The sequence below is a fragment of the Ammospiza caudacuta genome, chromosome 4, assembly GCF_027887145.1.
Source record: "Ammospiza caudacuta isolate bAmmCau1 chromosome 4, bAmmCau1.pri, whole genome shotgun sequence".
Taxonomy (NCBI): domain Eukaryota; kingdom Metazoa; phylum Chordata; class Aves; order Passeriformes; family Passerellidae; genus Ammospiza; species Ammospiza caudacuta.
Window position 1 is genome coordinate 15,592,911 of NC_080596.1, and position 23,867 is coordinate 15,616,777.

Consider the following 23,867-nt stretch of genomic DNA (forward strand, 5'->3'; position numbering starts at 1 on the left):
TGGCTAATTGCAGAGCACAGAGGGAAACAAAGCACATCGGAAAGGACATCAGATAACAGCAAATACAAAATTGCTAATCTCAAAAACCTGCTCACCATCAAATAATTCTCTTTCACTTCACTCACCAAGAATATTTTCATGCCTCATCAGGACAGTCTGGTAGATTTCTGTTTCTCTGAACCAGCTGGCCTCCTCTGTAGTAAAGAACACTTTCACTGCTACCTTTTCGCCACGCCACTTTCCCATCCAGACTTCTCCATAGCGACCTTTTCCAATCTGCTTCACCATTTGAATCTGTTTTGCAATGGTCCTTTGAACCTGTGAAATGCCAAGGCAGATCTTACACCTTGCTCAGTGGCAATCTCTGCATTCACCTCCCTCTCCTGTGCCTGCTTCCCACACAGCAGCCCAGGAGAGGGTGGAATACGCACCCATTGTGACATGGATTTCAGCAACCCTCCACAATTGCAGATGCTCACATTTTCTCCAGGACACACTGCTGCTGAGGACATTCCCACCACTAAAAAGAAGCCTTTCCATGCCTACTTAAATACACTGTGGTGTCTCAAGAAATTACATCAGTCACTGTAAAGGAAATGTTTGTCCCTGCACCTTGAATTTTTTTTTAATCTTTCTGCAGGATGTAGTGCTTGGTGGATTTTTTTTGTCATTTTTGGAAAAGTTTGGACAGAAAATACTCCTGCTCACCTCAATGCAGTCCAAATTCCAAAGGAGTAGGTAACACATTTTCATTAATATAAAAATACAACACTGCTGAGACTCAAGGCTAGGGCTCACAAGAGTCAAAAGCCTATTAGAGCTCCAAAACTAGAAAAATTACAAAATTTCCTTTGTTTTTTTGTTTTCTTTTTAGGATGATACTTCCTATCACCTTCCTTTAAATTGCCATGCCTAATTATTTCAAAATACATATCTGGTTAGGAACCTCAGTCACTACTTACAGAGTTAAAACACATGTGCCCACATTGATTTAAATAATGATATTTACGTATTCATAAAAAGCAATTTCCCCCCCAAAATATTTGAAAGAACAGCTTTCCAGTGTCTGTGCCAGCTTTGTCAGTGGCTGTACTGTCAGCTAAAATCATGGGTATTGCAAGATCAATGTCCACAGCAGCACTGCAGAGATTCTCTTCACAAGGATGACAGACTGCCTCTACATTTAACAAGCTTTTACAGCCACAAAAAATCTTGGACAAATGGAGACTTATAATCTCATCAGATTTGAGCATGTCTGCAGATCATGTCTTTCTAAAAGTTCACAAATAAAAATGTGAGTGGATGCTGCAACACAATTCACGGGGCTGACTCTGCCTCAGCTTAATAGGGGATTTAAAATGTCACCCTCCTGTGCTACAGCATTGCCAGTTCAACCCACAGCTAATGAGTTTTTGTCTGGTAGGGTTTGGTAAGATTTTGAAGGAATACTGCCACCAATGTAATGAGATTTTCACCTGGCTCAAGCAATTGGCAAAATCTGCACAAGTTCAAATTTGTGGCCTCTTGTTCTTTTTGCCACCATCCAGATACAAACCTCCAGTGTTTTATTGCAGCAAGTGAATCTAACTGCTCTAACTGAATCCCTATGAAATCATGTTCATTTCATGAAATCAAAAATATTTTTGCAATCTTGGCAGACAGAAATGAGTGAAACTTGATTTTTTTAAATAATTTTCTTCCTTTGTTGTGCTTGGGAGGCGCAGTGGAAACCACCACTTTGGGAATGCCAGGCAGGACTGCCATGAATGTGCCGTGACTGCAGCATGAATGTGCATCCAAGGACAAACTCAAAACCTATTAGGTCAGGTCTACCATCATTCTTTTTTTAAGTGAACCACTGGTTTTCATACTGAACAATTTTAAGAAGCAAAACATACTGTGGTATTTATGCAAAGCTATTTCAAATATCCCAGTTTTCTTCTTCTGTCATTTAAACAGAATTCCATTTTTCCAGCCCTGCACTGCATTATTAGATGTTCAAGATGGTAGCTTCAGTGCCATTATTTTTGATTAACATCAATGAAAGCCAACAATAGAGATTAGCCTTAATTTTTTAAATTGATTTATCTTTTATACTCTCATATAGTGATTGAACAATAGTTATATTACATTGGAATTTTGCTGTAACATTTTGTAATGTCATTTTAGCATTGTTGCTTTCTATTTTGCCCATTTTAAAAATGCATCCTGAACAATAATGGAGTTACATCAAATAACTTAATTTGTGTAAATATATGTAATGGCATCATAAAGTACATGCAATTACAATACTTAATGATGAAAAGTTCCTTATTAAATTACATTAAGAAAATGAAAAACACATTTCTGTTATGGGTTTTCAGGCGGCAGAATACTATGTGAAAGGCCTTAACCTGGTTTTGTCTTGCTAGAACTGGTCAAATGATTTCCTATGAACAATTTATTTTTTTTAAGGAATTCAGCTCCTTCTTGAATCATAAACCAATTATGATTTATAAAACAAATAGGTTAATCAAAATTGTTGGCTCAATGGATTTCATAAGCATGCTGAATGATGTGCTCATGTTGAGTTATTTACAGAGTGGGGCTGGGGGTTTCTTATTTCTTTTTAAATCTGTGTATTTGGCTGCTTGAGCTCTGTAAGCAGTCAGGTAAGGTTACATGACCTTTCCTTTCGTCTCCCTGAGTGGAAACAATCCAATTACCAACTATTTCTACTTTCCTGGCATTCAGCTAAACGTGTTCAGCTACTGCAGATGAAAATTTAGACAGACCAACCTTTTGTAAATTTAATATTTTGAACAGAGAATTCATACCTATGGCTCTGGTGCAGTCCCTTGAAAAGCAAAGTTCATTGGAAAGGAAATTATGAAAAAAAATGTGTGAGAAGGTAGAGACCAAATTGTAGTTCAGCAATCTCTTCAGACAGACCATTTTGCAGCATTTGACTTGCAGCAAACTCTTCTGTCAGAGGTACAGACAGGTCAGGAGAAAGAACACTTGCTGAATGTCACACTGACAAATTCTTGGCTAATACTTGTTTTGGGTATGATATTTGTACCCGTTAGACTAAATGTTCTACACAGGAGAAAAACATTACTGGTTAGCATAAGGTGACATTTTGCATTAAATTTGCATCTTACTTTTCTGAAATTATAACCCTGGATGTTTCAGTCTTTGCCCAAGAAACAAGGTTAAAAATAAGCTCTTGCACAATAGAGCAGAGCATTACTGCCAGGCACCTCCTATACACTTGTTTCAGGCATGAGGCATCACTCTGTGCATTCCTGGGGAGCTCACAGGGGTTGTGGCTGTCTGGGAATGCTGCAAACATCTACTGCCAAGTGCAAGACCCATTTTCTTCTCTTCCACCCAAAATCACTACTTATAAAAACAACTGCATGGGGGTTTTGTAAGCAAGGGGGAGATGGGGAGGAAGAGTTCCTGGAGGAAAATCACTTGGTCCAGTGGCTGCAGCGTCTCCAAGGTTGAGAGGAGTGTCCTGCCAGAAGGCTGGAGGGTTTCTGCCTCAAGGGGCAGCGGCACAGCTCTGGGAGCTGCTGAGCAATCCCAGCTGGGATGGCACCTTGGCCATCACTGCAGCTCAGCAGCAGGAGCTCCTTTTCCCATCCACTACAAGGGCAGACCTGGGGACAGCACTGAGACCACAGATCCCTCCTTCAAACTGCTCACTGGGACAGAGGAAGGCATAAAGAACAAGCAGTCATAACCAGCACTGCTCCAGCTTTTTTGGGATCCTGGGATGAAGGACTGAGCCATGCTCTGCCGTGAGGTTCCCAGGGCACCCACATGGGCTGCTGGAAACACATCCTCTCAGAGAAGTACAACCAAGTTCTTTGTATTTGCTCTAAATTATTACATTTTTTATGTCATTGGAACAAGTAAATATGAAGACCTTGATGTGGCAGGTGCAAAAAAAAAAAAACCAAAAAAACACCACCAAAAAACAATACAACCAAACCCCAAAGCAAGAAAGGAAGAATCCCTCACAATTAAATCAGCTGGAGACTCATTAGGAATGGTCCTAAACTGCACACAAGATCTCTCCCTTTCCATTGGCCAAAAAATCTCAAATTAGTGAACCAAAACCACTACAGGGTGCTAGAAGGAAATTGGCATGGGATAGGACAGAGTCTGTTGCTTCATTTTTAAGGAAATATGAAACTTCCCATTTTATGTCTTCTTTAGGGTGTTTAAAAAATAAGTGTGGAAAAAACCAGCCAGACAGTACATGGTACCTGGAAGCTGGACAACACCTGCAGTAGTAGCATCAATACAAACTAATAGGTTTGGAAGACAGGAGGGACATACCCACTCTGAAAAATGAAAATGAAATCTTCCAGTTTCTCAGAGGCACTTATTTTAAATAAGTAACCTAGGTTTTTACCAATTCTTTTCTACCAGTGATGCTCCCCAGAAGCAAAACCCCCTGATGAACAGAACTATATTGCCATAGATCATTCTGCCTTTTCAGCAGGTTTAGCAATCCTGGAGTCTGTTCAGAAACAATCACAAACTCAATCCCATTGACTTTTGAGATTGCCATACTACGAGGAAAAAAAATCCCCCTTGACTTCTGAATGCAAAGTGAAGCCTACAAATAAAAAGGTTCCAAGTCTGACAAGTTACAGTTCCCTTTAGAAAAAGGTGATGGGGCAGTGTTTGAAATCCTACTGTGCGTTGCACATACAAAGGAAGAAAACAAGATCAGTGGGCCAGGTGCTGTCCTGTACACTGGAGTGTAAAAAAACCAAACGTGATGATATACTTCCATGAGTTGTCTTAGCCTGTACTTACCCTATGATATCTAAAATAAGAAATTAAATGAGGCAGAAAAATAACCCTAACCTTTTTTGGCTTAGTTCACATGACAAAAATCCCCTGCTTCTAAAGCAGCTATTCTCCAGTCTAACTTCTTGTCAGTTCTGGTACAGGAAAACAAAACCCAAAAAAACCCCCAAAAAAACCCCCAGAAAACCTCAAAAAAAAAAAAAAACCACAAAAAAAATATAAAAGAAAACAGAGGATATGTAAATCTATTTTTTGTGCCTCTTCTCCCTCTACACATTTCAGCCTTTAAAATGTGCACTACAATAGCATTGCTTCCTTACCAGGAGAGGGAGCCCGGATCCGCTGCCTGAGCTCTGGGACTGCTCGATCAAATCCTTCAGGGACTCTCCGGGGGGAATGTAGGTCTCGTCCTGCTCCAGCCCGATGCTGTAGTGGGGTCTTGTCTCCTGGCGCTTGTATCTGAGGTTTTACACGAAAACAAAATGAGTTTTGAATACAATGAGCACATGTGCAATGAATAATGCACATGCCCTTCACATTTCCTTCATTTATAGACTAACAGATTTCTCTGCTTCCCTGAGGAATACACTGGACTCGCTGGCCAAAATTCATCATTTTATTTTTAGCAACTCTTTACATCATCAAAATTCTAAGTATAACACTCACAGGCCACGCAGTCTGGGGTAAATCTGCAAAGCAACCAAATGTTTTCCTTTCAGAAACTTAAATATGTCTAAAACACTGACCAAGTCAGTAACTTTATTTTACTGTCTGCAGTACACTTCTAGGAGCCAGAGGATGTAAGGTCATGGAATCTGGGAATATGTAACAAACTGGGAATATGTCAAATTATTAAAATGTAATGTATGTAGATCATGATAACACTCTAGACACATTTACTGACATTCCTGTATTGTCTTCTTTTTTTATGATCAGCTCTTCATCACATTAACAAATTTAGAAGTCTTAGATATACTTCCCTTACACAAATTTCTCTACAAAATTTGTCCTTTGGCCTTCCCAGTAAAGAATAATCTGTGCTTCTACCTGAATGGCTTTTAAGGATGTTGAGTGAAAGATTCTGTATGAAATCCATCACACAGGTACCCCTGTGAATAGCATCAATAAAATACACATTTTCTTCTCATGATAAAATTACAGTTTCTTATTTCTTTTCTTTAAGGTCCACTTCTATTTTTTTTTTTTCAATTTCCTAAATCTATAAAAAGATAAATGTTGGGAGGAACATTAACAAGATGCCAAAATATTCCTTATTTACCTGAAGTAGCAGAATATGATGATAAGCACCAGAAGGATGCTGCAAACAGTCACTGAGATCAGCAGGGCCTTGTGGTGAATGTTTCCTTCAGCAAAGTCTGGGGTTAAAAATGAGAAAGTTGGAAAATTTAGAAAGGGAGATGGTTATGAAGTCAATGGGAGAAGTGCATTGAGCACAGGATCATTTCCACTCTTTCCTCATAATTCCTGTACAGGATACCCCTGGATTTTGTGGGCTTCCTCTTTGACCCTCACTGACCAGGACAGAACTGACACTTCCAGCGTCAAAAATCCCTATTTGTTTTCTCAGTCCTCGCTCAGGCAAAACACTGCCTTGATTTGTAATTCCCTGTTTGTCTCTGAATGGAAAATCAATCAAGACCTGCAGCTCTGGGTCTTAACCTGAGTGATTAGCCAGGAAATGCAAAAACCACTGCCTTTTTTAAACACTCAGATTAAGTAGTATCCTAATGAGTAACTAAGAAAACCAAACCAAACCACCCACCAAACTGCATTTATTCTAGAAGGAAAGACACAGTAGACCATTCAACCTCCAGCAAGGCAGGCCATGAGAGGCCTTGAAAGTGTAGTATTTCCATCCTTACAGAACAATTTGTCTCTTAGATCCTGTTTTAAACATTTGAGCAAGAATTTTCTTCTCCATCTGCTCTAGAGCAGCCCTGTGTGCCAGCAAGTCCTTCCTATGCTGGTGGGCAAAACTATCCTTCCAGTGGCTTTTCTGCAAAACCCTTTGAAAAGAAAATGTGTCAAGTGACTTGTAGAAAATGCTGTTGCATAAAAACTATTAAAATGTTTCAGTCAACCTTTGTATAGCAGACTCATATTTTCCTTTAAAGTATAACAATAATCTCCAAATTTGAATTCTCAGCTCAGGCAAGTGAGTCTGACCTTCATGCATGCTTCTCTGCTGAAAAACAAAGACATCCAGCTCTATTCTTTTTTAACCTCCCCTGCCACTCAAACTCTCAAAATTATAGTATTTCAGCCTGTACATACACAAACCACCCTTCCAACAACAAATGGGATGATGCAAATGAGGGCCATGTTTTCTGAAGCTCTTCCAGCCTTGCTGTCTTGCATCCTTCACTCCAAAGCCTGACACATCGGAGAATGCAAGAAATCCATCCTTATTGACTGCTCCTGGAACGACGCTATTATGTTTCAGATTTACAAGGGTAATGAGACCAGGGGATTCCTAAGGGACTCTTAGTTTACTCTCACACTCTTTTATTTTCAAGATACAGTTTCTCTTTTTTTTTTTTTTTTTTCTCCCAAACAATTTCTTTCCTTCCCCTTCCCACTACAAACAGAGATTACCTACCAGCACACCTCCTGATCACACTGGTCATGTTTTAACCTGCCACTGCCTGCTCCGGGAGCACTGACAATGTAAACACTTAGGACATAGCTGATGCCTTTGAAAGGGGACACTGACACGATGTCTATCAGGAGAACCCTCGAGCCCATCCTTCTGCCTGCCACAGCAGATTTATCCCTGGCCTGCCACTCCAAGCGGGCTGTGGGTCGAAACGGAGAGCCCACCGGGGAATCAGAGCTCTTGTGAAGGGGATGGCAGCTTTGCAGGGCTGAGGGATCTGGTTTGTGCTGTGTGAGCAGCCTGTGTCAGCACCACCTCCCTCTGAAATGTGTGGGTTGTCACAGTTTCAGATGTCACAGCCCAACAGATGAATAAGCAGAGCACAGAGACCATAAAGCGGCATTCCATACCTGGGAGAAACCCGGATAACCACCCACAGCAAGGGCTCTCCCACTTCACAGAGTATGACAGGATGGAAGCTGAGCTTTTGTGCTTAGCAGTAATGAAAGCTGATGTCAGCTTTCACAGAGGGAAAAATTCAGATCTTAGACTTGTGTCTGCTAGATGTCAAGGCCATGGAACTCTGTGCATTTTTGCAGACACGGTATTGCCCGTGAAGCTGTTCACACTGTCTGTGCATGTAAGAGAATGTACATTTGGAGAGGGATGACAAACATGCTGCAATCTTGAATCCAATTCCCACAATTTTTAGGGTTTAAGTGATCCAAACCTTATGCTCCATGTTTCTAATGGGCTTCTGCCATTCAGAAAAAGCAGGTTGCTTTTCCCAGAGGCCAGAAGGCATTTTGGAAGTGCTGTGCAGCTCTCAGAAGAACTTCAGGCTCCAAAACTGCAAAATTCTTTGGGTACTCAAATGCAATTATGTGAAGCAAGTATAAGGAAAGCATGAAAGACACAAAGGAACGTGTCCTGATCTCTTTGCTGGGAGCAGGAAACAAGACTTTGAGCAGATGCAGAGCTGACCCTCTTGTGGTGGGTGGTGTCGGCATGCCAGCAGTGGCACAGCTTTAGCAGTGGTTCACTGTGCACAGCGTGCAACTGGCTCTCACAGGAGGGGACAGAAAGTTCCATATGCCTTTCTATTTATTTGGCTATTTGAGAGGCAATATTGATGGCAAGTGAGCTACTGTCCCACCTTTCAAACACTTCTTGCGTTTTTAAAGCATTTGGGCAGGATTTTATTTGCTGCCTAACTTGAGGACTTCATAAACCTGCTGGTGTGTGTGTGTGGACAGCACAAGATTAAATGCAAACCCCCATCCTCACACCAGCAATGTCTGTTTGTTCTGCTGCACTGAGCCAGGCTGCATTTCTTCTCCTGCTCCTCCAGCCCAGGCTGTTCCCACAGGGCAGCAGGACAAACCTCCGTTTTCCTGCACTATCTGACCAGGAGGAGGGATGGGGCAGCTCGGCTGTGAGTCTGCCTAGGGATTCGCTTGTGGGCTCTATGGTGAACACTGTGGTGGGTCCTGGACAGTGCAGTTCTGATGGAGGTACTGTGTCCTTTAAGAAGCCCAGTGCTGTGTTTTTCAGTGCTGTGTCACTTGGAACTGCCAGGTGCCAAGCAGCAGGGTTAGGAGAATGAGCAGCGGCTTCCATGGAGGCAGCAGTGAGCGATTACCGGGAGCATGGTGTGGGAAGTGTAAAACAAACACACTGCAGGTTTGGGAAGCTTCTTCACATACCCTGTCTGGCTGATAGCAGTGCAGCCCAGCAAAAAGCACATTAACAGCTCCATGTTGTAGGAAAACAGTGGTGCAGGCTGGTGATAGCAGGGAGCTCGGTGAGACCAAGCTGCCTCTCTGTTTTTCTCCTGCAATTTCCCCCTCCTCCACCACTCGTTTCACTCACTGTCATCAGCGCGCCATGCTGAGGAGTGCATTGAAAATGCCACCCAGAAGGTTCAGAAGTCAGCATATCAAAGGGAGAGGAGGTTCTCCTCCCACCCCAGGTCCCTCCAGCTCAGAATGTTACAGCTATCCAAGTAAAAACGGCAGTGAAATCCGAGGCGTGGAGACTGTGTGCACACATCAAACCCCATCATTCCTCCAATCATTCCCTTGCCCATTCATCACTGGCTATACAGGCAGGGAGCCAGACACGGTGGCACCACCACTTCTGCTTATGTAGGCTCTAAATCAGTAAAGACATATTTCTCCTTTTGACTGGTCTCAGCCTGTGCTTTCACCGGGATTTCCAGGAATATCTTTTATTGTTTAAAGCAGAGGTGTTATATCAGACCCAATTATGACTTTCATTTCCTTAATAAGACAGATGTATAGCTGGCACAAGGGTTTAATGGTTTCTCTGGGACATTTTATCCTGCTAGTTCTGTAGCAAGATGAGCTCAAAACTTAGACTTGGCTGTTGTTTCTTCCATCTTACTTAACAAGTCTTGCTTTGACCGGTGTTAATTTTTCTAGCTCTCACTTTCATGTATGTGGTCCTCCTTTCTTTCCAGGGGGGAGAGGAGAAGGATAGGGTGTGGCATAAATCTTGCCTTGCAGCACATGCCAGGCCTGGAAAAGCACTTAGAGAGCACAAGTCCCTTGCCTTTGCAGCTGTTACCTTGGTGCACAGGTCAGTTTTGAGTTCAACAGCCTCTGACCTGCAGCTGCATGCTCTCCCTAGACTTTGCTTCCCATGAGACATCACCTCAGATGTGAGTTCATCAGAAGCCAAATTTCTGTTTGTTTTTTAGATGCTGAGAAGCATGTATCTTTGATGGAACCCCAAAGGCCAGAAGGGTTTTCCAAGAAGCTTGTTTTAAGTTCACCTCTCTTTCCCTGTACTTACAGTTCATGTTAAATTTGATATACAATTTTAACATTACTCAGACAATCACAGCCTAATCTAAATGCTTCCAGTAGAAGCAATGATCACAGCCACAGCACTGGCAGTAGTATGTATTTGTATACAGTATTTGTACCTATTTGCAGTGAGGGCCTGTGGTTCAAACTATGGCTTTTTTTTTTTTGCTGTTTCAAACTATGGCTCTTTTATCCTCAGGTTTCATACTAGGATACAGCAGCAACACATTAAAACAGGCCTGGCACTGAGAATGACATATTAACCTAAGGCATTAATAAAGGTGGTGACTTCAGCCCTGTTCAGCCACATTTATTCAAGCAGTTCCTGAAATCCATTTTTACAAAACACTGTCAGGATGCTTGTAGTGTGAGACCTTATATAAAAAAAAAAAAAATATTTTGAGTGTGTTGAGTGACTACATCATCTTTTGTCTGCCATGCTAAAATAGTCAACTTTGCAACACAGAACAGCTAGAACCCTGTTTCAGCTCGGTGAAATTTTTCTTTTAAAAAATATTCTCTCTGCCACCATGGTTCTCCAGTGATACTTTATTTATCCTACATACACACAGGAAAAACCCAACCTCAATCCAAACACCTTCTGCCACTAACAAAAGCTTGGTCCATTGCTTTCTTTGTAAGTAGCAGATAGCATTGCCAAATAACTAAAATCTTTATAGATGGATGCCTAGTGTTAGGCTCTAATTCAGTATTTTTGAGTAGTCCTAATGTAGCATAAACTCAGCCAGTAGCAAGAAGAAATCATGGCAATGTTTTTCAAACTGATATTTAATGAAAGACTAAGTAAGTGTGAACAAATATTGACTACTTTTTGGAGCTCTTCTCTCAATCCAAAGAACTTTTTAAAATTAAATAAACCAACAAAGTAGTACATAACTCTTCTGCTGGAAGTCAGAATTTTATGAGGTTTCGCTGCCTTAATGCCTTGCTAGTAAACAGTGAAGTATTTACATACTACTCTCCAAAGGCCTGACTCTGCAGCCCATCTGTGCAGAATTTCACAGGCCTGAAGGGAACAGCTTACATGAGTGAAGGCTTTCTCTGAGCATGCATTCGTGTAAGTATCTGCTGTTGGTGGAATTAAGAGTGCATCTGTGCACCGATCTGGATCTTCAACACAGAACACCACGATTATAAATTCTTCTGCAAGCCTGACTCAATGCTGACTGCCACAATTCCTGCCGATGCCAAGAGTTTATTATGGAAGAATTTACACTTAGGAATATACTTCTATAAAATTTATTCTGAACACCCAGACAAAAATAGTTTTACCAGCTTTCAGAAAGTGATGTTTAAACAAACAATAATGCTAAAACCTTGCCTCAGCATCTACTAAGTTAATACATGCCCATTTGCTCTCGAATAATTTTTTTTAAAAACCTGTGTGAGTTCTTACTCTACTTTCTTTTTTTCAGCTATACTGTTCACATCAAAATACACTTAGGTGAGTCATTATTGTCTCAGTACTGGGTGATCAGGTCCTGCAAATAAGAAACACTCACAGACTTGTGACAACTTGAACTGACCAATTTGTGTGTGGAGTTATGAATGAGAGCAATGTATGTTACAGGGACTGGAGAGAGGATTCCATTTTATTATCGGGCTAAAGAAATACACAGCAAGAGTCATCCTCTGACACAACCAGCCTTGGTCCTTGAGATGATCTCTGATAGCTCAGCAGGTCCATGCTAGGACAGCATCATGCAACTCTAATGCATCTTGTGTTCACTGCATGTGTGCAGCAGAAACACACAAGCATCAGCACCACTCCACACACAACCTACAGGAATGGAGATATACTGATTAATGCCAATTTTCTCTCTAATCACATGCTTTTGGATAAGGGTGCTTCAGTCTGTGCTCTATTTTTCCTAAGGCACAGGGACTAACAGCAGGAAAAGATCGGCTTAGGACTGGATTTTGTTCCCTTACCTCGATTCTTCAGTGGTGGCAGTGTAGGGTGAAGGTGCCTGTTACAGTAATCCTGGCCTGTACAACATTCAATAGATCTTCTTTGGTGTGGAATAGGAGTGTCCTGCAACAAGCAATTTAGATGGAAAGCAAGTCATTACCTGTGTTGTAAATACACACGGTCATTCTGGCACTTGAAAGATGTGCTTGCTAGCTGGACTGCAATCTGCTTCAGATTCCTAGGATGTGTGCAGCAAGTATTTCTGCCAATAAGCGTAACCAGCAATATTTCATCCAGGCAATTAAAATGTTAATTCACTCTAAACTTACTCCTGTTGGTGCCTTAATGCTGCAGAAGGGACTGACTTTCTCTAATCGTGCCAGTCATCAGTGTGAAAGTCACATACATCTATCAATTACACCAAAAATGAGTTAATACCAGTATCCAAAACAGGTTAGCCAGGAGAATACAGGAATTGCTGCGTGGACTAATTTAGCTGCAACTTCTGGTCTCTTGGGAAGCTGGATAAAATATCTCCCACTAGCCATAAGGATGTAACTATTCCTGCACTCATCGAAAACCATTTAAGGTTAATGTAAGGAAAGGCAACCACCTCAGAACCACCTTGCTCCATTTTCCACACCACTTCCATTCTTGCAGTGGTATTTGTTTTCCATCAGGTGATCGCTGCACTTGAAGGGAATATCTGGCACCAAAAATCCCAAATCAATGTGGAACTGCATGTGAGATGTAGATGTTGCTGCAGTCCATCAAATAATATCCTAACTAACTTTAGCTAGGAAAAACACCCAGAGAGATCCAGCATGGAAATTTGAGGAGTTAAAACTGCAATTCTCTAAATCCAAACTTCATCTCAGTGGGAATGTTACTAGTAGCAGCAGTGCCAAAACCAAAAACATGAATTGTTATTATTAGGAGGATCCATATATTAATCCATATTATTAGGAGTATCATCTTTTGAGGATACAAAAGCACCCCCCTCAGTAATCAATGCAGATCAGCTATCTGCCAAAGCAACAGAAATAGAAAACATGGACACAGTAATATCTGTTGACTGCACTTTAACTGGAAACTATCAAAAATTCAAGGGACACTGTGGCAGAGAATGCTTCCTCACCCGACACTGGAAGTCTGAGCCCTCTAATCCAAGACATCCCTTGGTGACTAAATGTCCACCGGACTCATCCTCTTCTACTATGGTGAAGCAGTAGCCATCAGTGCTGTGGATTGGAAAGAATGAATCAGGAAAAGGCACTGAAATATGAAAAGTGGAAGATGTGCTGTTGAATATTGTTCTGAACTTTGCTCCTTGCCAGGCAAATCGGCCATTCCCAATGGACACACTGGGGCTGCTGTGGAAGCAGCTCCTCCACACACAAAGAAGGCTCTGCCTCAGAGCTGTGCACTTACCTTTGCAACATTTCACAGCCTAAACCCCACTAACAAGCCCCCCAGCCCTCTGCCTGTGGTCATTAGTGTGTTAAGACTTTGGAAACCTACACAGTGCAAGCTTCAGTGCTTCACAGCCTCTGTCCTGAGGGCAGGAACAGGGCACCGACACCTGCACCACGGTACAGACCTGAAGAAGGAAACACTTCTGAGATGCTAAACGTAAAATATTACCAAGAGTGATTTGTGATTCCTGTTTTCACCGTATTATGAACTGCAGCACTCCTGTGTATGAGTCCTTGAGTTATCATCAACACCCTTCATAGATGTTTACTTGGGTTATGAGCCTGAAGTGATCCATAATGCTTCCGTTTACAGGAACGTGCACCAGGGAGGGCAAGCATACGAACAGATGGCTCGATGGGGCTGGTGATAAATGTCCTTCCTTGATGAAGGTCAAATGCCTGAATGCTATGGAAAGAGGGAGTGGAGGGCATGGAAAGGGTGGCTGCATTTTATTGAGACTGCTGTACCTTAAGTTCTCAGCACTCTGATGGGGAGACGTAACACGTAAGAAACAAAAACTGATGGACTTGAAGGTAGAAGATCCAAAAATAAAGAAAAAACTCTTTAATATAAGACATTTAAGTCACAGAAAAATAAAATATTCTGTTATTTGCTCAGGAAAATAACACTGGCTATTATGTGCAATGAGTATTCTTCAGAAGGGAAGAAATAAACTCAGTTAAAACAAGGAAATAAAAAGAAAAAAAGATTAGAAAACTTAAATACAGCAAAATTTCAGATGATTTGCTCCTTACTTGAATGAAACAACAGTCTAAAGAGCCCCAGCAGCAAAGGCAATGAAGATGTAGGAAACAAGAGCCACAGTTACACATTTAAGAGACAAACACAATTTGTAAGTATTAGCTACACAACCGAGAGATGCTGCACAGGATCACGTCAAACATTTTCTGTGGCATGTTTTTATATTAGTGGGGCAGGGTCTAGCCACAGTAAGCTTATTACTTCAAATAATAATATATCATGACTCCTGGATCTGAAAAGTAACCAAATGCACATTACAAATTACTTTCTTAGGGAAGCCAGCAGTGACTTCTACCCTTCTTTACATTGTACATAGGAGTGAGGCAAAGGAGACAGCAACCCTTCTGGGCAACAGCCACCTTGATGTCATTGCTTGAGCTGAATAGATAGGAACAATAGGATTGCCAAAAGAGACTGTAAGGAATCCATTAGAGAAGAATATTAGATTAGATTAGATTTTATTTGTTTGCATGGAGCCTTTGATTCAAAATAATGATTAAGTTTAACCCAAGGGACAGAGCAACAAAACAATAAATTGCTATCAAGTGAAACACAAAAATGGACTCTACAGCTAACAGCAAAAACTCAAAACTCTTGGTTCATCAAAGAAAAACAGGGGAAGGAAAAGTCAATTTGTTTGCAAAAGGGAGAAAAAGAAACAGAAAGTCAGCCATTTCAATTCTATTTTTCTGACTTGTCTTATGGGACTCTGATTCTTAGCTCACTTACGAAAACTGAAGTCAAGCTCCTCATGCACTTTAGTCCCTCTAAAAATCTTACTCCAAATTTAAAAAGAAAAAATTAGATTGGGTAGACCAAAACAAAGAAGTGATAAAGCTCTAACAATAAGTCTAAACCATACTCTTTACAGATGTTAGAATAATGAAGGAGAAGTGAGAGAAAAAATAGCACTACTGAGCAGAATAAACACTGCTTGCTTCTACCTCTAAGAAAAGAAAATAAAACCAAACAACAAAAAGCTTTCATGCTATGTAAGAACTCATTATCTTTTTGAGAATTTCTGAGGGGCTTGGGTGAGAGGGAGAAGGAACCCTTCTGAAAAGAAAAAAGGATCTCCTACCTGCTTCCCCCCTCACCCCAACCTGTTCTCCTGGTTCACAGGATGTCAAATGGACCACACACTGCAAGAAAAAGGGCAGGGCACACCCCTGCTGTTTTATTGATTTCCCCACCTCACACCTGACTGGGGTAGAAATGAAACTTACTAATACAGCCAGTAAGAAACAAATCAGAGATGTGTGCAGAGTCTCAAATTTTATACTTACTTTGGTGACTACAGAGAAAGAAGCATCTGTACATCACTGACACTTGCAAAGCGGTATGAAAAACCTATTCTCCACTTCCTAGAAAAAAACTGTAGTATAGAACTGCTATTTTCTTAAAATCTGCAATGTGAATTCTAATTTTGTGTAATTTGATTCCAAAAATGGTGTGTACAGAAGGAATGCAGTGTGGATACAACTGGGTACACATCCACTAACCTCCTCCACTGAAGCACCATCATTACAGTATGGTGCAAGGGAGTGATTCAATTCACTTTGGATGTGATCACTAATAGAGATTTGCTGTGTCACATATTTGCCAAGAGTGAATCCTTACAGCCAAGTCAAATGCCAGGAGAATGAAGGGAGTTAACAGTGAAACACTGACAGACAGTGATATAGAAGGCGCTGCTCCAATTACAGATTACCACAAAGAAAGCAGAGATCTTAACTCAGACCTTTCCTAAATGTCACAAGAGAGGAACCAAGGCCAACAACTTTGCATCTGCTCACACAGATGTCCCCACTGGCCAGCAGCCATTTCTCACAGAAGCTGTGATTCCTCAGCTTCCCAAACCTGCCTGCTGGAGATTTCCCACCCGGCTCTGTGAGTGTGTGACACAGCCAGGGATGGCAGTACACAGCTCTGAAAAGCAACATCTTTCCCTCATTCAATGCCTATCACAAAGAGACAGGTAGCTTTCATAATTTCATGAACAGATCCCTTATCTTTAATTTATTTCAAATGAGTCCATACAAGTATTATTACTTTTTTCCACTCCTCCTCTTCACATTCCTCCTTTTGATACAAGAGCAATTTTTCACTTCCATCCAAAGAAACATGACAAGTCTCTGCACTCTTTTTAAAATGATTACAAAACTTCTTGTATAAAGGAGGAAATTTCAAAATAAACATAAACATTAAAAAATTGAAAGGCTAACATTTAAGATCTCACCTTTCCTTTATCAGAAAATGTTCAATTTGTCCCTAAAAATTAAAGTGCTTTGGCCACTGTCAAAGTCTTTTTTTTCCCACATACCAAATTACAAAGAAAATTCAAGCATATCATCTGGAGAACAGGACAATGAAAATAACATCACTCAAGTGAATTATCAGCTTTGGTACCACTGAAAAAGCAACTTAATTATTTAATTGCTTTAGATAACCAAAGACACAGTTGGGCAGAAATACAATCTAGTAGGCAACACACAGGAACTTAAACTTTATCAGCCCAATCTTTAAAACTGTCAGCATTTATTTGTGCATGAAAATAGAGTGCGACAAGGCACCTAATTAGCCTCTGCCTTTACTGCAATCCCATTACAGTCAAAGCCAATTAATCGTAACATCGTGCTTTAAAATATGCAATTAATTATGATCAGACACAACTGTCCGTGCATTCACTCTGAACACAGAAAACTTGAAATGGAACAGCAAAACAAGGTCCCGGTTGTGTTCAAAGCAGCTTTGACCTTCTTTACTGAAAGCCTTTTATGAATTGCACAGATGTTGAGAAAGAAGAATAAAGTTTCAACATGCAGCAGTTTAACACACCCTTTGCAAGCAGAGGACTGTGGGCCTTCTCCAAAGGTTTCATCTGTCAGGGCCTTGAGTGCACTAATATTTTTTAACTGCTCACAGTGGCCCCACTTGTGACCCCTCTTTCCCCCTACCCAGGAGCCCTGAGCAGAGGTACAGGAGTGCCTGTCTCCACCATGGGAAGGGCTGGGCTATTGAAGGAGCTGTCACTGCCTGTTGTGTTCACATATCCATGGGGAAATGGGGTCCTGGTGAGTGAGGATATCAGCCTCAGCCCCTGCCTTGGTCTCCTTTTGCTACACTTTGGCATTAACCCTCCCTCAATGAGCTCACCCTGCAATGGGTCTTCCAAAACTTCACTGTGCTCAGGGACTGCTCAATTTTTTAAAGCATACTCTAACTAGAGCTATGGCTTTCTGCTTAGACAGAAAAGCATTCTGCCTTTTATGCTGCCGTGTTATCCTTCGCTCTCCCAAGTATTGTTGGACTTAAACTGCAGAACTATAAAGAAAAGGAAATTCTGTATAGGAACACAGCAGGCTGTTGGGAGGATTTGATATAGATGTGGTTAAAGAATGTTGGCTTTTAAATTTCTACAAATACAATTATGGAGAGGATTTTAAATGGCCACCAGATGTCCTCATTTTTATATAAACATTCAGACCCCTGGTACTATGAGCCAGATATATACTTTAAAGCTCAATACCTGTGGTAGCAGATAGAAATCTTCATGTGAGATGAGAGACTGTTTTTTAGGAGAAAATTTTAATGGTGATTGCAATAAGAATAGCTATTCTATTCTGAGAGTTTTAGTTTAAACAGAGCAGGAAATGCTTTTGCATTGAACTTTCAGAGGTTCTCGCTCCCGGGCTCATAAAATGCTTCACTGCTTTAGTGTCCTGGTAAGGACAGTGGCTGATGCTCTCCAGAGCTCAAGCCCTGGCTGTGGATGTACTCAGTGAATTTCCTGGGTGTCAGAGCATTGCCAGGCCCTTGGGTGCTCCAGAATACACTGGCTCATTCCTGTAGGGCTGGCAGGTCCAAACTCTGAAGGTCCAAGCACAGCCTAAAGCTTAAGAGATTGATAGAGCTGACAAGAGGTTTGATCTTAAAATTTTTCTTAAAAAATTTAAAATGCTTTTAGTGGCTGCATCTGTGGCAAGCAGATAATTAATGCAATAACTTTTAACCTGAAGCGTTTAATTTATTCTTCAGACAAATACTGCAATTGATACTTCTTGATCTTCCAAACGGGGAAGCTTCCTTTATAGTGACACTCAGTGATTCCCTGAGTGCTTTAAAATTGTGCCAACAGTCATTCACACAGGATGAAATACAAAAGTTGCTGCCTGACTAGTAGCATGATTCCAAACCTCAGGGGAAATTTATAATCCCTGCTAACCTGGTTGGTTGTGTCAAATCTTTTGAAATTTTGTCTCTATGCAGCCAACAAAGCAGATACCTAATAACCAGCTAACCAGACACCTAATAACCTCTCTTTCCCAAGGGAAGGCTCAGGATCTTCTTTTCTCTATGATCCATAATTCCAGCTATGTAGTAGAGAACTTAAAAAGGAGTTACTACATTAACAGTTAAATAGATGCAGGGAAAACAAGGGGTGTTGAGTCCCTCACACCTCACTGCAGCTCTCACACCAAGGCAGTGGGAGCCACAGCAATGATCACTATCATGAACATGATTGCTGCTGACAAGCCAGGAAGGCAGTGCATTTAAATTAATTTAATTTGTTTTACATTACTCCAAACTCCTCAGCAATTTTTCACTTACGCTGTTGCTCACTGGGCAAGTGGCAAGGTGGGTACTGCTCAGGTGACAGCAACAGGGCACGAGAGGAGCTGATCTAAAGCAAGTCTCCTGACTGTTCCAGGAAACTCCTGACTGGACAGAAAAGTGATAGATTTGATATATATATATTATATATATATTTGATGGATAAATTCCAGCTTCAATTATTATTTTGATGTCTAGACTGGAAAAAATCATTCTGGCAATAAAGCAGAACATTCAAGCCTGAAGTCTTCAAGGATTATGAAGACAAAAGGAATTACAATTTTGTGTTTTATTACCACTTAACTGCCTATCCTTGGGCATTAACACCTAAAAAAAGTTTGACATTTGACACCATAAAGGAGACTGAAGAGAGTTTCTTTAAAGTACTGCAGTGAGGGAAAATGCACAACTGCATTCTAACAGGACATTCACTCACAGTTCCATAAAAAATAATTAATGCCAATGATGCCAACAAAGCAACATGCAAAAGCAGGTTATCTCCCAGCTGGGGGATAAACCTTGTTCAGTCAGTTCCTAACACTGATCCCTTTGTGCTTCCTAATTCAAGGATTTAAAAGTCATCTGCAAATTCCCTGTTGCTGCATGTGTGAGACAGCACATGGGAAAGCTGTGGCTCTTGCTGGGCAGGAACAGGAAACAGCTGTTTGATGCTGCAGGGGATCAGCAAATTGGTATCAGAGTGGGGTTTTATAGCTTTTTAAACTGACTGTCATGTGAGAGCTAACTTCTGGCTGGAACATGAGCTTGTAGGAAGAGGTTAGAAAGGGGGAATCATATTTACAGCTGTCACCAAAACTTTGATATGTTTTAGTAGGAAACTGCAGGCTGAGAAGAATAAAGTCAGGCTGCAAACCCATGCTCAAAAATCCAACAAAGCAATCAGTGCCTTCAGCAACCTTAGGCTTTCCTCATTTCTCTTTTAGATACACTGCCTTGAAGAGCTGACACAACATCAGACAATCTCACCTCAAAGAGCACTGCATCTCCAGCTGGGCTCACATCTGTGCCCTGCTTCGATGCCTCCCTGACTCCCACAGCTCCACCAGGCTGAGAGTTGGTGTCTCCAGTATCACACCGGCTCCTAGCCAAGCAGAGAAGTTTAAATCCCTCATATGGAACATGAATAGCTCAGCCCAACTCTGCTGCAGCTAAAGCAAACTGTACCTGTACCTCAAGCCAAGACAGAGGTTCATTCAACTCTCACACAACAGCAATTGTATGTGTCCAGCAAGAGCTGCTTTTGGGTAGGGGAACGGCAGCTTGGTCCCCCCCACAGGTCCCCTCAGTCACCTCTGCTTGCTTCAGCCAGGGCCAGGGCAACACAGACCAGTGCTGAGCCTTCAAGGAGATTGTGCACATCTGGACCTGCCTCTCCCTCAGGGAGCCAAAAGCTCCTGAGGAAGCAGAATCCAACCCAGGTGAGAAATCTGTACTATTCTAAGCCCAAAATTAAACAGAAGGCTACAGCTCATAGACAAAAATACTCAACACTTCACTTCAAGATAGTTTTCCTTTTAGCATAGAAACAAAAACAAAAAACCAAACCCCAAAGCCTTAAGGACCTACAAATACACCTGCTGTAGACACAAACAAAGACCAGGGTTCTTATAAATAGTATTCTATTAAGAGTGATTATGAATTTATAAGCATTTATTGACATTTCAATGTATCTCCATTAGGTCTCCTCTCATTAACTGCATGCTTCTTTAAAAACAAAGTTCAGCCTTCAGAATATGCAATTCATTAAAACAAGTATTATCTAAAATTATAAATATGCGTACGCCCTAACAAAACAAAGCAAAACAAAAACCAACAACCATGCAGCTGGTATCTAGGTAAAAATTACTTCTGATTTTTAGACACAGTGAAAACCAACTCATTTACATATCACTGCTTAAACAAAAACTGCAACACCGAATTTGGGATTGCTGAGCTGCCACGAGTTTGTTTTGCCATGTGTTATCAACAGATATCTATCCCACAAACCTGCAGGTGTTGTTGACTGAGTCCTCAGGGCAGTGGTGGTGGCACTGGCAGGACAGCTTCTTCTGGGGAGGAGCAGGGGCCGTGCTCTCACCATCTTTTCTGGTCTCCATGCTCAGCTTGCCAGAACTTCGCAACGCCATGTTGTCTAGAAAACTGGCTATGAGAGAGGAAGAAAAAGAAACAGTTCTATGATGTATTGCAAGACCTGAAATGAAGGCTTTAAACTGCTTCTACCTATCAAAACTTAAGAAAGTTATTTGAGATGAGAGTTCACTACAGAATGTTTTTCTGTAGTTTGACATGGTCACCATGGCTGAGGCTTATTGGGCCTCGGTGGTATTAGATCAAAGGTACTGATGTTTGAGCTCTGCCACTGCCTAGAGATATATTGTGCTTTTATTATTATACATTGCACAGTACAGCTTTTCTTCTATTGCATTACACAGGTCAAATCCTTGCTTACACCTCTGAGTTTTCTTTATCTCCACAGCACTCGGCACAGATCTACATTCACTGAACCCCATAAAAATCAGTGGGATTTATGGTACTCCAGGCAGAACAGAACATGAGCACACAATTCAACAAAGTCTTAACTGAAACTGATGTTCTTTCAAATTCAACAGCACGTTCTGTCACTGAATTGCAAAAGCCCTGCTTGGTAAACAAGGGAAAGAGCTCACTTCTGTAAAAGAAAAGTCTATAAACAAAGTAAAAGAGAAGAATGTGGTTTCGGATGAACAATGCTGAAATATATGGAGGTGATTATTTCTAAAAATATCAGAGTACTAAATCTCCATGGAGCTGGTGGAGTACAGCTGGAGATGTTGGTGACAGGCTAGGAGATGTTTAAGCACCCTCCTTCCTCCAGCTCTACTCATAAATATCAACTTTCAGTCCTTGTGAAAATTTTAAGCCTCAAAGACAAAAATGAGATTAGCATGAAAAGCTTCAACTGGCAATTCCTCTGTCTCCTTTTGGTTCCCTGTAAGAAATCTTACCAAAGGGTCACTTATAAGCAGCAGTCTCCAACAGAGTAGCTGAAGAGCTGGCTTCAAGTGCTTGATTTAATGTTAAGTCTTTATAAACAACTGGTATTATAATTACTTTGATTGCTCTTCACTCTAAGATTTTTCCAAATCACCATAATTAGGATTAATTTATTGTGGAGCTGATAAATAATTATATCTTTTTTAGCTCCCTATGGAGAGATAGGGTGGGCAAACAGGCAGAGGGGATGGGGACAAGCAGCTGCACTTCAGGGCTTGGACTGCAATCAACAACTGAGGTGATGAGAGTGAGGCTGAAGGACTCTGAAGCAGTGGAGGAAGCACAGGGCTCTTCTACCAGTCCTTGCCCTTAGGAGGACTGAAAAGGCTCAGTCTGGGCTCCTGGGAACATGGGACCAGACAGGGCACACCATGCCTCCCGCTGCATATCCCTCCTCTCCTGTGCCAGCTCTGGTAGCACAGGACAGGCACTGGGACCAGCAATTGGCTGACAGGCTTTTGTTTTCTGCAGTGTAACTTGAGAGAATGCAGCTTATCTCCAGCAAAGTCAGGAAAAAGCTGCAACCTGTTAGCTCTGGGAGAAGTAGGGCTTTGCACATAAGAACACTGCATTTAGAGAAGCACTAGCCTTTTTAACACCACAGCTCTTCCGCTCCTTGCACATTCCTTGCACAAGACATATATCAATAATATCAGGGTGATACACATGAAAGAGAATCGTTCACCATGCCAGACTAATGCTCCTATGAATCAGAAACTCATACAGCTTGGCCTTTGCTCAGTACCTCTGTATGCCACTGAAACCTGGCCTCTTGATCAGCTCACCTCTTTGTAAAGTCAAACCAGACCACCAGTTACAAAACATATACAAACCATGGGCTCATAAGCCTTGTGCCCAGCATTAAGATATAAACTGGATTCACGACACAACTGGCTGTCAGCCCCACACTGTTTTCAGTAAGATCTGGCAAAATCAGAACCGAATGCATGAGTTCACTCAAGGTGAATTGTGTGTATGTGTTGCTGTGTACTCACAGCTGTACCTTAAGATGAAGTAGATGCTTAAATTAAGGGAAAAACAATGCACTGTTGTTTGTTTCTCCTAATATGATTAGGGAGCCTGTGCATAACAAATTAATATCAAAAGATATTTGCTCTCTGGGTCACAGGATTAGGGATTACCTAAATTCCCTTTCAAACAGCCATTTTTTTCAGTATTACTTTGTTACCATTGCATGGGGAATGTCCATATTAATATTTCTGTCAAGGATTTTCAGACTTCAAGCTCATGAGGCAACCAAGTGAACTTCTAGCTCACAAGTGTAATAGTTTACTCTGTCATTTCCACAGCTCTTTCTACAAGCTACCTGCAGTTTTAGCAGAGATCTTTCTCCAACAGGGAGTGGAAAGGCAAAAGCTTCTTACACCTAGCACAAAAAAAGGGGGAAGGTTTAATTACACATTTGATGGTGCCTGAATATGTTAAATTTAGGCAGCTAAATGCCATCCTCATAATAAATACAACCACAGATCATTCACTTTTCCAACAAGCATAAAAGAAGTCATACCTAAACATAATCTGTGGCCATCACTCACCAGTGATGTGATCTTGAACAGCTTCTGCAAAACTTGCCATAAACAACAGCTTCCACCCCTAGACCTGTTGCACTCCCAGATATAATAAGACAGGCAGAAGCTGCTGAATTGGAATCAAAAATCTGAAGTACCAGCAGAGCATCAGAGGTGGCTATTTAGAGATGTATTGTGGATTTGGGAAAATTTAGGACAGATAGGATGGCATTCAAATT

At 41.3% G+C, this 23,867-nt stretch overlaps 1 protein-coding gene across 1 annotated transcript in view; it reads right to left on the reverse strand.

Moving 5' to 3' along the window:
* The window catches only part of BMPR1B (bone morphogenetic protein receptor type 1B), a 179,822-nt gene that overhangs the window by 5,501 nt on the left and 150,454 nt on the right, over window positions 1-23,867 (reverse strand). Inside the window, exons 5-10 of the mRNA XM_058802918.1 lie at window positions 21,053-21,209; window positions 13,332-13,434; window positions 12,214-12,316; window positions 6,092-6,188; window positions 5,133-5,271; window positions 126-318 (exon numbers count right to left, since the gene is read on the reverse strand). Coding sequence (XP_058658901.1) covers window positions 126-318; window positions 5,133-5,271; window positions 6,092-6,188; window positions 12,214-12,316; window positions 13,332-13,434; window positions 21,053-21,192 — 775 coding nt within the window. The 5' untranslated portion in view covers window positions 21,193-21,209. The remainder of the gene's footprint in view (window positions 1-125; window positions 319-5,132; window positions 5,272-6,091; window positions 6,189-12,213; window positions 12,317-13,331; window positions 13,435-21,052; window positions 21,210-23,867) is intronic.